The 15,760-nt window shown below is 50.5% G+C and overlaps 1 protein-coding gene across 4 annotated transcripts in view; it reads left to right on the forward strand.

The window, feature by feature from the left end:
- Positions 1–2,036: 2,036 nt before the first annotated feature.
- Positions 2,037–15,760, forward strand: part of CHD4 (chromodomain helicase DNA binding protein 4) — a 28,842-nt gene continuing 15,118 nt past the window's right edge. For 2 of the 4 annotated variants that reach the window (XM_008584838.1, XM_008584840.1), the window contains exons 1-22: positions 2,037–2,222; positions 3,026–3,203; positions 7,082–7,203; positions 7,404–7,619; positions 7,833–7,951; positions 8,066–8,307; positions 8,545–8,672; positions 8,916–9,051; positions 9,189–9,367; positions 9,568–9,807; positions 10,454–10,657; positions 10,762–10,967; positions 11,310–11,441; positions 11,523–11,619; positions 12,582–12,773; positions 13,278–13,478; positions 13,669–13,806; positions 14,048–14,169; positions 14,427–14,600; positions 14,938–15,079; positions 15,171–15,302; positions 15,418–15,535. In XM_008584838.1, coding sequence (XP_008583060.1) covers positions 3,104–3,203; positions 7,082–7,203; positions 7,404–7,619; positions 7,833–7,951; positions 8,066–8,307; positions 8,545–8,672; positions 8,916–9,051; positions 9,189–9,367; positions 9,568–9,807; positions 10,454–10,657; positions 10,762–10,967; positions 11,310–11,441; positions 11,523–11,619; positions 12,582–12,773; positions 13,278–13,478; positions 13,669–13,806; positions 14,048–14,169; positions 14,427–14,600; positions 14,938–15,079; positions 15,171–15,302; positions 15,418–15,535 — 3,340 coding nt within the window. In that variant the 5' untranslated portion in view covers positions 2,037–2,222; positions 3,026–3,103. The remainder of the gene's footprint in view (positions 2,223–3,025; positions 3,204–7,081; positions 7,204–7,403; positions 7,620–7,832; positions 7,952–8,065; positions 8,308–8,544; positions 8,673–8,915; positions 9,052–9,188; positions 9,368–9,567; positions 9,808–10,453; positions 10,658–10,761; positions 10,968–11,309; positions 11,442–11,522; positions 11,620–12,581; positions 12,774–13,277; positions 13,479–13,668; positions 13,807–14,047; positions 14,170–14,426; positions 14,601–14,937; positions 15,080–15,170; positions 15,303–15,417; positions 15,536–15,760) is intronic. The other 2 variants (XM_008584839.1, XM_008584841.1) reach the window with 2 other exon arrangements.

Here is a 15,760-nt window from a genome sequence, read left to right on the forward strand (position 1 = left end):
AAGTGACTGAAAAATGTGGGACATTGAGGTAAGCAGGATGTGGTGTTCAAGAGTGAGGGTAACAACTCTGGCATGTTGATGAGTCTCTCAAGAAGGAAGGCCAATGGTGATATAGGATTTCAGTATTAGGAACACTGGATGAATACTGCTTTCCAGTCAAAATCCCTTTGTAGTAGGGAACAGATAGGGGATTATCTTGACCAACCATCTATACCCATAAATCCTTTGGAAATACCTTCCAGCCTCTGGGAGGACCACCAAGGACTCTACTGGTATATGATCTCTCCTGAGACCAGTGGGGATTTGCATTATTCTCTGTAACAGGAAATTGGGAAATAGTGCTCAGTAGTTCTCCCTGGACACCAGACACTCTATCTGGCACCACAGTTTGTTTGGTTGTTTATTCTTCTTGAAGGGAGGCACTCACGGTCTTCTTTGCGTTCTCTGTGGTGCCCAGCCCTGTGCCTTGCTAGGTACTCTGTCATGTGCTGAACGAACCTGGGTAGTGGTGAGTAAGGGGAGAGCAGGTCTCAGCGCTCGGTGTGTACATAGCGGGATCCTCAGTTCACATCACGATGGGATGTCCATCCACGGCAGTGGCCTGGGGGTGCTGATGAATGGTCCCTGATGGGGGACGGGGGTGTGGTGGGGAGAGGAGTGCTGGAATGTTGAGAAATAGTCTTTGGATGGGAATTTGTAATTAGTATGAGATTCTTTTGGGGAAAATTAAACTTTACGAAAAAGTTTCATCTGGTCAAGTGTTGGTCTTACTCAAAATTTGAGAGCTGGAGGTAAGCATCTGGAAAATACCTGGATTTTGGTGGGATTGGGTGAGACCCTAGGTTGGCTCTCAGCTCATAACTGTCTGGAAATGATGGGATGAAGAAATCTGGGGTCCTAGACGTCAAGAGGCTTTATGCCAGGATACTGCTTTGGCCCAGAAAGGGATGAAGGTGTGTGCAGGTGGCGGCAGGGACAGGGCAGTGTGGGTAGCAGCCGTGCCTTGCCCTCCCTGCTGTGGGTGTTAGACCAGACTGAGCATCTGGAGATGGCGGAGGTACGAACGTGAATGTTATGGGATGCCTCACTGGAAGGGTGTAGGGGTGCTGGAGTAGAGACCAAGCATTATGGGATGTGACACTGGTTGTGTGGGGAGCACCATAGTATGCCTGGTTGACCACTGGCTCCTTGCAATTATTATGGGCTGTCAGGGTATGGGTGGGGCAGTAAAATTATTATGGGATACCTTTCCAGGGTTAGGGGAAAGGATATTAGATGTCCATCTGTGGGGCAACAGCGTTGCTGATCATTACGGGAGGGGTGGTTACTATGGGCTGCGGAGCTAGAAGAGTGTGTGAAGGCTGCGAACATCTAGACCCTAGACCCTAGCCTGCGGGGACCGGGGCAGCTCCCGGGGGCTGGTTATTATGGGATGCAAGTACAGAAAATGGGAGACTGATTATTACGGGATGTGTGTGGGAGGAGGCCGAGTGTCCGTGGTAGTGTGTGTGGGGGGGTGAGTTTCTGACTATTATGGGATATCAAACTGGGGGTGGATGAAGGGGGGTTATTATGGGATGTCTGTGGGGGATGGGGCTGAGTATTATGGGATATGAGGCTGAAGTGCTGGGAGGGATGCTTATTATGGGATGGCCACGGAGAGGGAGGGGTGACGGATTATTATGGGATGTTAGCATTAGGGCCAAGAGTGAAGAAGTTGGCAAGGGATGGCTATTACGGGATATCTAAGGGGGGGAGAGGGTTAGTTGCAAAAGGTCTGCAGTACCATGAGATGTCAGCAGCCCCCTGACAAATACGTGCATGGGGTGTACGTGTGTTGGGGGCGCGGAGTATGTGTGTGTGGGGGTGTCCGCGTGTATTATGGGATGGCCAGGAGGTGGGCGGTTGCCCGGGTGACGCGCGCGCGCGCTCGGAGGGGGCGTGGCCAATGGTTGCTGAGCGACGAGGGGGCGGGGGTTGCCCGGGAGACCTAGGGAGGAGGGTGGCGATAGTGGAGGGGGGGGTTGGAGTTGGTGAAGGTTATTATGGGCTGTCCGTGGGGGGGCGGGGCCTGTGCGGTGGGATTTCCCGGCCGGTGTTTCGGGCCCTTTAAGAGGCGACGCCGGAGCCGGAGCCATTTTCCCCCCTTCGGCCGCGGCGAGGAGGAGCCGGAGCGGGAGTGACACCGAGCCGGACCCAGCGCGACCTGCGGCGGCTCCAGGGTGAGGAGAGCGCGGGGTTGCCAGAAAGACGCGCCTCACAGCCCGACAAGCCCCGAGGGTCACCCCATCACCCGCCTCTTCCTCAGGCGTCCCCGGACCCGCGGACCGCCCCCTGCCCAGAGGAGCCGACCCTTGCTTTCCCTTCCCTGCAGGGTGCTCGGCCTTGCCCCCCACCGCCCGCCCTAACCCGGCCCGAGTCTTGCTCCCCGCGACCCCCACCTCGGGCTTGGTCTCCCACAATGCCCGGTGCCCGCCCCCTCGCCCTTTGCTCACTTGCCCCCCGGGACACGTGGCCCGGCCCCCTTCCCGGTGGGAGCTTTCTTGCCCCCCATGTCCCTGCCTTCGCCCCCCCGGAGCGCCCGAGCCTCCACGCCCCCTGGTCCCCTGGCTCCTGAGGAGAACCTGAGTTGTCCCAGAGGACAGCCTTTGGAGAGCTGCCCTGTCTGGGGACTGGCCCCTCCCCGGGCGCAGGGAGGCACCCCCCCACCCCCAAGTGACCTTGTGTCCCCGAGAGCCTCGCCGCCGGCCGCCTCCCCGGGCCCCCCCGCGCCGCGGCCACTCGGACCCCCTCCCCCCGTCACACCCTACTCGGTCCAGCCCGGCTTCTCCCCACCCCACGCCTGCACCAGGCTGCCCTCGGGGGCGTCGCTCCCTCTCTGGGTGGGCGATCCCGTTGGGGAGCCGGCTTCCGGGCTGCCCCTGAGGAGTGTGGAACTAAGTTCAGCCTGAGCGTAATAACTTCGTATAGCATACATTATACGAAGTTATACGATTAAGCTTTCTCTGCCCCCTCCCCCGCACAGTGACTCGGGCCAGTGTAGAGGGCCCCAGGCCGCAGGCAGGAGCAGCTGGGCCAATTCCCTGGCCGGGAGCGGAAGGGGATGGCGTCGGGCCTGGGCTCCCCGTCCCCCTGCTCAGCGGGCAGCGAGGAGGAGGATATGGATGCACTTTTGAACAACAGCCTGCCCCCACCCCACCCAGGTAACATCTTCCCCAAGGGCCCAGGGCAGGAAGGAGGCGTTTGGCTCTCCCTGGTGACTCTGGAGAGGCAGGGCTGTATTGCTTGCGTCTCTCGGTGCAGAGCCTGAGGTGGAGGGCATCCGAAGGGAGTGGTTCCCTTCTGTGGAGCCCTTGTGTGAGGGGGGTGGAAGCCATGTGCCTCCTGGGCACCGAGATGCAAGCTCGCTGCACTCGGCCGTCCCTCCGTCTGGAGGAACGCTATGCAGCTCCCAGCTGAGGGAGCTCTCTGGGCTGGTTACCTTGTGGGGATCTTGGGAGGAATGCAGGGAGCTGGGACCCCCGGAGGCTATTTGGTAGTGGTAGTGGAGGGGGGCACGTTGAGGATTTCTGTTTGAGGAGACCAGCCCCGCATCTGTACTAGTAGGATCCTGTGGTTGCTGCGGTGCAAAGGAAAGGGGGAGTACTGGTTACTCTCTATCTGATTATTTTTAGCTTCTGATCAGTTACCGGTTTTCTGTGCTGTTTCAACTGTGTGAAGTTTGAATCGCGCTCCTCAGCAGGATCTAGAGCGCTTTTAGCCAGGCGGATTGCTGGAATGTTTTGAGTGGGGAAATGATGGGGGCTAGGGAAGCTTGAAGGATGTAATAGCCTAGTAAAGAGGGGCAAAAAAAGGGAGGGCACCCCTCTTCTCTTGATGAGTGGACAGAATCCTGGCTTTTTCCCTAGAGGCTTCTGACTCTGCGAGGTAGCTGGCGGTTCGGGCTGGCGGTGTGAAGGGTTTGTGTAGGTGTGTAAGGGGTTGCACTGTCCGTGGTTTGGGGTGACTCCATGGACTGGCCAAACCCGTATGGTCATAACCACCCTCCTGATTAGAGTAGCCCTTGTCTGTCTTCAGATGATGATTGATGTTGTGCTAGTAAGTGGATGTCTCTCTCTTGCCAGTCTTTCCTTCTTCAGAGTCCCTAGCTAAGTCACCCACATGTTTCCTTGGCCTTTTTCTCTAGCTTTGTTTTTTTTCTTTTCTTTTCTTTCTTTTTTTTTTTTAAAGATGACCGGTAAGGGGATCTTAACCCTTGACTTGGTGTTGTCAGCACCACGCTCTCCGAAGTGAGCTAACTGGCCATCGCTATATAAAGATCTGAACCTGTGGCCTTGGTGTTATCAGCAACACACACTCCTAAGTGAGCTATGGGCTGACCCTAGCTTCGTTTTTTTTCTACGTGACATTTTTTCATCTCTCTGTTTCTACTTTTCTTCTCATTCTGGAGCCTGCTGGTCCTGTTTTTGTTTCCCATTGAATGTCTTTCACTTCTGCCTTCCGTCTTCTTAGCTCCAGCCAGAAGTTGAGGTGATTTAGAAGAGATGCTTTTAGGGCCGGCCCGTGGCTCACTCGTGAGAGTGCGGTGCTGATAACACCAAGGCCCCGGGTTCGGATCCCATATAGGGATGGCCGGTTTGCTCGCTGGCTGAGCATGGTGCTGACAACACCAAGTCAAGGGTTAAGATCCCCTTACCGGTCATCTTTTAAAAAAAAAAAAAAATAGAAGAGATGCTTTTACATTTGGTATTTTCTGAACTGGAAATCTTTACTTCAATCTGAGGCTACTTAGGAGAGGGGTCAGTCTTGTTCCTGAGTCTTCAGCTGGTGGGGTAAGAAACTTAGGCTTCAGTCTTACCACTGTGTAGGGTAGGGTGGCAGATTTCTGTGCCCTTGCCCCAGGTGGGGGCCGATTTGTGGTGGTGGTAAGGTGAGCCTATCCTTTCTGTTAGGTGCCTGAGAAGTTGTAGTGCTGTCCCGCCAGCGTTGGTTCCACATTTGGCCTCCCATTGGCCTCTTGGTCTGGGGCTGCCCCCCATGTTGACTGGGAGCTGTACAGGCTCCCAAGGTGAACTCTGACCCAAGCTGTAGCATGACCCAGTTTTTCCACTTGCCACACCCCATCCCTGCCCCTTTCCCAAATCTTCCTCTATTTCTCTGCCAGTTTGCTGCTTGCCATTTCAGCACATTATTTGCCTGAGAAGTTTGGGGGTTGTATGTGGATGAAAGGGTGTCCCCTTTGCCTCCATGGATTTGTCCTTGTCTCCACTTCCAGTGTTTATGGAAGTGGGAAGAGGAAGAACCGAGATATAGCTGATTGGGGGTGTGGCATGGGGATTGCTGGGGAGAAACCTTTAAGAAAATGATTCTTTCTGGTGAGATCCAGGCTGGTGTTCCATTCCCAAGGGAATGGGAGGGGCTTTCTTGTGCCTGGCCTGATCCTGGGCTGAATGAGGGGGGAGGTTGATGGTGCTTTGTCCAGCCTAATGTCTCATGTTCCCTAGTATCTGTCTAGCTCAGGAAGGGCGGAGCCAGAGACATTTTAGAGCTAGTTCGGGGGGTCAGGAGGTAAGAGTATGTGTGGGGTTGACAGAAGTATTTTGTTGTCCACCACTATCTAGGTTCTGCTACTTTTTTTTGGTGCAGACTTGACTGTCATATGTTGGATTAGGACTCTGTGAGTGGGGGTGATGAGGAAGCTGAGCTTCAGATACTTCTTGTGGGCTCCCATTCTTCAAGCTAAATCTTTTGGGTATCAGAAATTTGGGGAGAAGTTTGTATGCTCTGATGACAGCTCCACTGAGCCTTTGTTAAATCTTAGCTTTGGTGATTGAAAAAATGAGTAGGATTGAGGGAGTAACACAGTCCCTCTCATACTGTTATCCTTCATGTTTGTCTTGGTTTGCTTGGGTTTCCTTGCCTAGAACTTTTGGGTGGCTTCTTGAGAACTGTGTCATCCCAGAGTAGGTGTTAGAGATCGATGGCATTTGGACCTGGAGCCAGGTAATAATTTGGGAAGTCTTCTGTGAGGGCAGTCTTTCCCCGGCTACCTCTCTCAGCCACGCCCCCTCTCCTGCCACTTCCTGTCTGTTCTATGTTGGCAGCTGGGTGCCCTGGGCTGGCTTCTGTGGTCAGGAGCCATTTTCCCTCTCCTCAGTGGGTGAGGCACTCCCTTCTCTCCACTCCCTTCTCCACCCCCCCCTTGGGCGGGGGTGGCTTGGGAAGACGAGGGAGGAGGGAGCTGGTGTGCTGGTGTGAATGTCTCTTACAAAGGAAGCTGGCTCTTGGTCTTCTCCTCCCCCTCTATGCCCCTTCCCACCTATCCCTGCCCAGGAGCTGTCAGTATTACCCCAGGCTTTGTGTGTGTTGGGGGTGGGGAGGTGGAGCCAGATGGGAGAAGGATTGGTTGGGGGTGGGGGGAGGGAGATGGTGACAGCTGGGCTGATTTGGGCCCCTGGGGAAAAGAGGCAACTGACCCAGGAGAAGCTGAGAAGGAACAGAGAGCTGAAGATGGGGAAAAGAAATTATGTTTAGGAGTGGGTATAAAATTGGGCTGGCAACCGAATCTGGGGCTTGGAGGTTCTCATTTTGAGCAGTGATGACCTCAAAGGGGTTAGAGAAGGGTGTGGTTTCTGGGACACCTTAACGGGTATGTTCTGGGAATGTGGCAAGGGTATGTTCCATAGTTTTTGCATTCTGGGTAGGCCCTTTCATTCTCATTCCCTGGTTTATAGAATACTTGGTGGCCAGTTACAGGAGGCCTAGACCTAGTTCTCCTACTTGTTGAACTCTAAGCAGCTTGATTCAGCTGCACTGGTGAACATCTAGAGGAGGCAGGGGTCTGGACAGCTGCCCGAGGTGGGCCTGGTCTGGCCTGGCAGGCCTATTTCGGATATATACAGCTCTCTCTTTGTCTTTTTTTGTCCTGGGTATCAGCTTCCTTCTGTGGAGAGTATAGCAGTTCTCTTCAGAGGAATCTGGGACAAGAGGTGGGGAATAAAGTCTAAAGCCTCTGGATTAGGCCCTAACCTTTTGCTATTGATCTTTTCCCTACTTGCCACTCTTTGCCAAATACATGTAGAGAACGAAGAGGACCCAGAAGAGGATTTGTCAGAAGCAGAGACTCCAAAGCTTAAGAAGAAGAAAAAGCCTAAGAAACCTCGGGACCCTAAAATCCCTAAGAGCAAGCGCCAAAAAAAGGAGGTAAGTGGGTGACTGAATGTTATGGGGAATGAGAGGAAGAAGGGGGGCACTCCAAGAAGGGTTTAAAGGGCTGAGAGTGTTTGTGTCTTCCTCTGGGGTGGTGGGCCAGGTCCTGGGGTGAGCCTCAGGGCTGTCTTGAGGTCAGCATGTGTGTAGCATGTGTGTGTCTGTCTCCCTCTCCCCCCCTTTCCCTGCTCCAGCGTATACTCTTATGCCGGCAGCTGGGGGACAGCTCTGGGGAGGGGCCAGAGTTTGTGGAAGAGGAGGAAGAGGTGGCTCTGCGCTCAGACAGTGAGGGCAGTGACTATACCCCTGGCAAGAAGAAGAAGAAGAAGCTTGGACCTAAGAAAGAGAAGAAGAACAAATCCAAACGGAAGGAGGAGGAGGAGGAGGATGACGACGATGATGATTCAAAGGTGTGTGGACCTTCATACTCTACTCTGTACTGTTAACTTCAGTCTTGTTTCCCAGACACTCTACTAACTCCTTAGAACATCTTCTCTCTACCTATTTCTAATTATTTCCTCTTAGCTCTCTTATCCTTATCTTGCAAGCTGTAGTTTCAACTCAAATTTCCTTAGAAAGTGTGGGCTCTAAGTGGCAGGTCCTTGACCTTACTCTCCCTGCAGGAGCCTAAATCATCTGCTCAGCTCCTGGAAGACTGGGGCATGGAAGATATTGACCATGTGTTCTCAGAGGAGGATTATCGCACCCTCACCAACTACAAGGCCTTCAGCCAGTTTGTCCGGTAAACCAGTAGGGTCTTGTGGGCAGGGGGTGGAGAGTCTTTCTATAATCTCTTTCTCTCTCTTTTGCTCTTAAACATTTTTCTCTTCTCTTTTCTTGTCCATTTTTCCACTAGACCCCTCATTGCTGCCAAAAACCCCAAGATTGCTGTCTCCAAGATGATGATGGTTTTGGGTGCAAAGTGGCGAGAGTTCAGCACCAACAACCCCTTCAAAGGCAGTTCTGGGGCTTCAGTGGCAGCAGCAGCAGCAGCAGCGGTGGCCGTTGTGGAGAGCATGGTGACAGTCACTGAGGTTGCACCACCACCTCCCCCTGTGGAGGTGCCTATCCGCAAGGCCAAGACCAAGGAGGGCAAAGGTGAAATGGGATGCAATGGGAGGGGGAATTGGTGTGGGCTTAGGATGTCATAGATAGAGAAAGCATGGGAATGCTATTCCGCCAGCCCTAAGGTAGGAGGTAGGAGGGAGAAATGAGTCTTGGATTAAGGAGGGAAATTTGGGAAGCTGGACATGGTGAAGCAAGCTTAGATGGAGAAGATTTCATTTTCCTCATCTTTTGCCCTGTGATATATATTTGGATGTATCATGATTTTAGGTCCCAATGCTCGGAGGAAGCCCAAGGGCAGCCCTCGTGTACCTGATGCCAAGAAGCCTAAACCCAAGAAAGTAGCTCCCCTGAAAATCAAGCTGGGAGGTTTTGGTTCCAAGCGTAAGAGATCCTCGGTGAGAGCCTAGCCCATCCTTGGGTGCCATGTCTAAGAGAAAGGACGTTATCTGATGGCACGATCTGTCCTTCACAGTAGGCACATAAGAATGTCGGGAGTTGGCCACAGAACAAGCTGCCCACACTGTGTGACTAGGCTCCCTATACAGTAGTCCTTGCTGGGACTCTGGTACCTCCAGTGAGAGAGTGGTCCCTTCTTTACCATTCTCTCCTTCTAACCTTACTTCTTTTCATTCTGCCAGAGTGAGGATGACGACTTAGATGTAGAATCTGACTTCGATGATGCCAGTATCAATAGCTATTCTGTTTCTGATGGTTCCACCAGCCGCAGTAGCCGTAGCCGCAAGAAACTTCGAACCACTAAAAAGAAAAAGAAAGGTGTGTTACTTTTCTGTGTCTATATGTGATGGGATGAAGTGGGAATGATTGGAGAAGAATCTCCCTAAGGAGATCAGGGTTGGGGGGGGGGAGGTAGTTTTTTTCTAATAACTGGGCTTTCCCTCTTCCTTGCCCAGGCGAGGAGGAGGTGACTGCTGTGGATGGTTATGAGACAGACCACCAGGACTATTGCGAGGTGTGCCAGCAAGGCGGTGAGATCATCCTGTGTGATACCTGTCCCCGAGCTTACCACATGGTCTGCCTGGATCCAGACATGGAGAAGGCACCTGAGGGCAAGTGGAGCTGTCCACACTGTGTGAGTATCTGGCCACTGAGGCCCCACAGAACCCACAGGAGGAAGGGTGGGATGATATAGCTCTTTGGGGCCAGGGTGGAAATAGAAATGGTGGTGCTGCTGGTTGGGAGCTTTGGGAAGCATTCAAAGGGATGGCAGGCAGTGGGTTCAGACGTGGATGGATGGGGGGGTGGTGGTAATAATCTGGTCCTTTACTGCAGGAGAAGGAGGGCATCCAGTGGGAGGCTAAAGAGGACAATTCGGAGGGTGAGGAGATCCTTGAAGAGGTTGGGGGAGACCCTGAAGAGGAGGATGACCACCATATGGAATTCTGTCGGGTCTGCAAGGATGGTGGGGAGCTACTCTGCTGTGATACCTGTCCTTCTTCCTACCACATCCACTGCCTGAACCCCCCACTTCCAGAGATCCCCAATGGCGAATGGCTGTGTCCCCGCTGTACGGTGAGTGACTGATCTCAGCCAGGGTGGGAGGCATGGGAGGTGTAGTCTAGCAGAAGGGTTTACCACTTTGTATGTAGGCATTGTGAGGCTGAGGTGCAGGAGAGGTCATTGGAGAATTTTTTAGCCCTGAGATAAGTATTTTTCTTCCTCATGTAGTTTTGGGAATACCTTTGTTCTAGGAAAATGTTAACACTGACTTCAGAGGAGTTGATGTTTTGCCAGCCCTCTTAAGAGGGATGGAGCAGTGTTCTTGTAGCTGAGAACATCTGTTTCTGTCTTGACACTCTGCCTCAGGGTCTTGGTAGCTTAGAATGTCTAATAAGGCCACTTATTGCTTTTAGGTTGCTTACGAGAGAAATTCTGGGCTCCAGGTCTGTGGGTTTTCTATGCTTACTTGTTCCTGAGTTACTGTTAAAGTCTGGTAACTGGCTCTGTTAAGCAGATAGGAGTGACAGTATCACACAGATCCTGGACGAAGTCCAGAAATGCAGAGGGAATTCTGTTATTAACTCCCTAGAAAGGTCCTGGGATTAAATCTTTCTTGAAATGAGATTTTAATAATCTTTTGATAAGGTTGAGGCTGCGGGCTGTACCATCTTCTCCGCATGGTTATGATTTGGGATTGGGTCATCTTTTTTTCTCTAAGTGTCCAGCTCTGAAGGGCAAAGTGCAGAAGATCTTAATCTGGAAGTGGGGTCAGCCACCGTCTCCCACACCAGTGCCTCGGCCTCCAGATTCTGATCCCAATACTCCCTCCCCCAAGCCCTTGGAGGGGCGGCCAGAGCGGCAGTTCTTTGTGAAATGGCAAGGCATGTCTTATTGGCACTGCTCCTGGGTGTCAGAACTGCAGGTAAGCCTGGGATAGGCTGGAGATATGGGGGCTACGATGAAGAGGGTAGTGAGAACACAGCCTTTTGGATAGAAGGAGTGGATGTAGCTCCTTTCTGCTTGCAGTTGGAGCTACACTGTCAGGTGATGTTCCGAAACTATCAGCGGAAGAATGATATGGATGAGCCACCTTCTGGGGACTTTGGTGGTGATGAAGAGAAGAGTCGAAAGCGGAAGAACAAGGACCCTAAGTTTGCAGAGATGGAGGAACGCTTCTACCGCTATGGGATAAAACCTGAGTGGATGATGATCCACCGAATCCTCAATCACAGGTATCAGCTGGGGACTCTGGAGGCAGGCAGTGTATCCATGAGAGATTCCTGCTAAAGGGATTAAGACAATGGACATCACCAGTAACTTACACACGGAAGATACTCTATATTATTATGAGCTGAGTGCATCCTGGTATTTGAGCCATAGGAGAGTATAGATTAGAGGTAATTCTTGGTCCAAAGACTGATATAGTAGAGGCTCTGAATACACGTGAGGTTTGTGGCATACCTAGAGGTCTGGTTTGGAATGTACATTATGTCAGTTTTTGAGAGCATAGCTGACTTAGGAGGGGCGGAGGGTTACCTTCTGGCTCTGAGGGATTTCTTTTCTTGACCTTGCAGTGTGGACAAGAAGGGCCATGTACACTACTTGATCAAGTGGCGGGACTTACCCTATGATCAGGCATCTTGGGAGAGTGAGGATGTGGAGATACAAGACTATGACCTGTTCAAGCAGAGCTATTGGAATCACAGGTGAGTGGTTATGAGTAAGGACTAGCGTTGCTTCATGTTAAGAAGAACCCGAGGCAACTGTGTCATGTCTTTCTTTTTTAGGGAGTTAATGAGGGGTGAAGAAGGACGACCAGGTAAGAAGCTCAAGAAGGTGAAGCTGAGGAAGTTGGAGAGGCCTCCTGAAACTCCGACAGTTGATGTGAGTTAGGGCAGAAGACGGAGGGGACGACAGTTTATTGGGTAGAACAGCGTATCTTGCCTGCTCCAGTTGAATGATGGTGCTCTAAGTAGTGACCTGTCAATAATAACTTTATAGCTGATAATGCTTCATGAAGTTTGCTTCCCCACATTTCTGTAAATCAGAAAACACTAGGTTTACTTTCTTTTCATAGTCAGAAAAAAAAACATAGGAGGTGTACTTAATGTGATTGAGGAAGTATTATCTAGGGAGGGCTCACACAACCAAGCTTTTATGAAACTTGTATTAGAACTAGGGTCTTCTGGGGCTGGCCTGGTGGCGCACTGCGCCGCTTGGGAGTGCGGCGGCACTCCTGCCGAGGGTTCGTATCCCACGTACAGACCGGCCGCTCACTGGCTGAGTGAGGTGCGGGCGTGACATGTTGGGGTTGCGATCTGTTGCCGGTCACGAAAAAAGACAAAAAACAAAAAAAACAAAAAAAAAGAACTAGGGTCTTCTGACCCCTTAAATCATGTGTCAATTCCTCTGGATTTTGTGCAATATAACATAAGGGCAGTTAAGTTTAAAAAGATGAATCTAGGAAGGACATGTAATTATTTACCTGGTAGATACTGATTAATAGAATTATTGCATTGCCAGGGAGTCTATGATATGTTTTTCCTCAGTGATCTGTGTGACCATGATCAGGTATGCATGATAGTTTCCTTGCTTCCTGGAGAATCCTAAATCAAACAAAATTGCAGTAGCCATTGAAGATCTTTTTTTCCCCAAATTTTTTGTGGCTTTCTCAGGGAGGATCTAGTGAGGAGGAGGCAACTGTTATCTTATGGGGGCAAGGGAATTCCTTGCCAGCTCTTTTTTTTTTTGGCTGCTGGCCAGTACAGAGATCCAAACCCTTGACCTTGGTGTTGTGAGTGTCATGCCTTGCAAGCTCTTGACTTCTCTATTTCACCATCCTTCAGCCAACAGTAAAGTATGAGCGACAACCGGAATACCTGGACGCTACAGGTGGAACGCTGCACCCCTATCAGATGGAGGGCTTGAACTGGTTGCGCTTCTCCTGGGCTCAGGGCACTGACACCATCTTGGCTGATGAGATGGGCCTTGGGAAAACTGTACAGACAGCAGTCTTCCTCTATTCCCTCTACAAGGAGGTGAGGAAAGCTGGGGCTGTTAGTTTTTTGTGTGGGTTATTTTGTGTTTGTAGTCTTCTCTTGCACTCCCAGGAGAGAGAAAAAGGAAGAAAAAGTTTATCTCTGACTTTGAAGAACACTGTTGAGTGATAGCAAGATAGATGCATGTACACGGTGAAAGAGTCGGGGGAATGGAGCCATGGGTAGAATTAGCGGTGGGTGTATAGAGCCTCAGTCCTGGGGGAACAAGTATGTGTTGAGGTGAGCAGAATTGTGGGTGGGATTAGTATGGAAGTCTTAATGGCAGAGGTAAGATTTTAAGCTCTCTGTAAGGTGGGCCGTGGCTTTCTGGAAGGGAGAGGGTAGGGCATTTTCACAGATAGAGAAATGTGAGGGTAAGAGCAGCAGTGCAGGTGCCAGTCCTCTGCTTAGCTTGAGGGGTGAGGGGAAGGGATGGGGCTATGCTGGGGTTATAGTGTGATGGGGCCCCAGTCTTGACTCTGCTTCTTCTTTTCTTCCTCAAAGGGTCATTCCAAAGGCCCCTTCCTAGTGAGTGCCCCTCTTTCTACCATCATCAACTGGGAGCGGGAGTTCGAAATGTGGGCTCCAGATATGTATGTGGTAACCTACGTGGGTGACAAGGACAGCCGTGCCATCATTAGGGAGAATGAGTTCTCCTTTGAAGACAATGCCATTCGTGGTGGCAAGAAAGCCTCCCGCATGAAGGTATCTCAGTGTGTGTGGGGGGGCACCTTGGAGAGGGAGGTGCTGATTTGGACTTAGTTTGCCTCCTTGGGACCTGGTCCCTGGGCGAGACAAAAAGATAGCCTTGGGAGGAGGAAAAACCTCATCAGTCCCAGATTGTGCTTATGCCAGAGGAATTGACCAGTAGTGACCAGGTTGCCTTAATGTGCAGAAAGAGGCATCTGTGAAATTCCACGTGCTGCTGACATCCTACGAGTTGATCACCATTGACATGGCTATCTTGGGTTCTATTGATTGGGCCTGCCTCATTGTGGATGAAGCCCACCGGCTGAAGAACAATCAGTCTAAGGTGAGGTAGGAAGGGAGGTTATAACCCCCATATTTAGTTTTCTAGTACCACCTACTCATTAAAGGGAAATCTTCTAGGAGGAGAGGATAGGGAAAAAAGGCCTCTTCCTTCCTTATATGTGGTAGCCTTTGGTGGCCAGGGTGAGAGGCTTAATTACTGGGCAGTGAAACAGCTTTAAATTTTGCAGAGATACACTAGAGTTCTCTTTTCGTTGAATTTAACCTCTCTCCATCTGCTTCAGTTTTTCCGGGTCTTGAACGGTTACTCACTCCAGCACAAGCTGTTGCTGACTGGGACTCCATTACAAAACAATCTCGAGGAGCTGTTTCATCTGCTCAACTTTCTCACTCCTGAGAGGTTCCAGTAAGTGTGTTTATCTGTAATTGGCTTATAATTCTACTAGTTCTAATTCTTCCTGTTACCTATTTCCTGAGTCACTGTATTACAAAACAATCTCGAGGAGCTGTTTCATCTGCTCAACTTTCTCACTCCTGAGAGGTTCCAGTAAGTGTGTTTATCCGTAATTGGCTTATAATTCTACTAGTTCTAATTCTTCCTGTTACCTATTTCCTGAGTCACTGTCCTTTCTTCCTTTATCTTTTTCCCTTTTCTTTCTAAAGCAATTTGGAAGGCTTCTTGGAGGAGTTTGCTGACATTGCCAAAGAGGATCAGATTAAAAAACTGCATGACATGCTGGGGCCTCACATGTTGCGGCGGCTCAAAGCTGATGTGTTCAAGAATATGCCATCCAAAACAGAACTGATTGTGCGTGTGGAGCTGAGCCCTATGCAGAAGTGAGTTGGAAGGGACGGAAGCACTGACTCCATTTTGCAAATACAGTTAGACATCTGCTAGTCTGCGAATTGTCTCTTATTCCTCTCCCCACTCAGCTTTAAGGCATCTGGTGACAGGAGCAAGCAAGGCCTAAAGAAACCTGATGCCAGGGAGCTGGAGCATGCAGTTCTTATATACCTTCTCTTATTTAAAATGATGATGGTGTTGGTGGTGCTTGTTAGTTTTCCTTAGCTGCAAAGTGAGAGATGTTGGAAGAAAGACTCAGACCTTGGAACGGCCTTGTTTGTCATCTAAAGGCTCTTGACTCTAACCTATCTTTCTGCCTTGCCCACGTAGGAAATACTACAAGTACATCCTCACTCGAAATTTTGAAGCACTCAATGCTCGAGGTGGTGGCAACCAGGTCTCACTGCTAAATGTGGTGATGGATCTTAAGAAGTGCTGCAACCACCCATACCTCTTCCCTGTAGCTGCAATGGTATGTTATGCCATCTCTTATTACTCCTTGGGTTGGAACTCCTCCAGGTGGGCTTTCTTTCAATATTTTTTTTCTTTGCGTCTGTTCTCAGGAAGCCCCTAAGATGCCTAATGGCATGTATGATGGCAGTGCCCTCATTAGAGCATCTGGGAAGTTACTGTTGCTGCAGAAGATGCTCAAGAACCTTAAGGAGGGTGGGCATCGTGTACTCATCTTCTCCCAGGTATTATATGAGCTTGGCTGGGAGCTTTAGGAGATAGTAGTAGACAGTCTTCAGTGACATGAGGAGAAGGGTTATCTTTTCACTCCTCCATAACTGAACTGTGCTGCTTTTACAGATGACCAAGATGCTGGACTTGCTAGAAGATTTCTTAGAACATGAGGGTTATAAATATGAACGTATTGATGGTGGAATCACGGGGAACATGCGTCAGGAGGCGATTGACCGTTTCAATGGTAAGAGGCAGGAGTGTCCTCACTGCATCTTTGCACTGGTCACTTGTTCTCAGGCATTGCTTTCTCTGTATAGTTCTTTTGGGTCTTCATCAGTTGATATGGAGGAGTAAAGCTTTTGAATGTCTCGATTGGAAGAACGTACTGGACTATTCCTAGGAGATTTTTTTTTCTTTTGGTGTCTTTGTTCTTTCTGCTGGAAATAAGAGAACATTTTATCTAACCCTC

The sequence above is a fragment of the Galeopterus variegatus genome, unplaced genomic scaffold (assembly GCF_000696425.1).
Source record: "Galeopterus variegatus unplaced genomic scaffold, G_variegatus-3.0.2 Scaffold3382, whole genome shotgun sequence".
NCBI classification, from domain to species: Eukaryota; Metazoa; Chordata; class Mammalia; order Dermoptera; family Cynocephalidae; genus Galeopterus; species Galeopterus variegatus.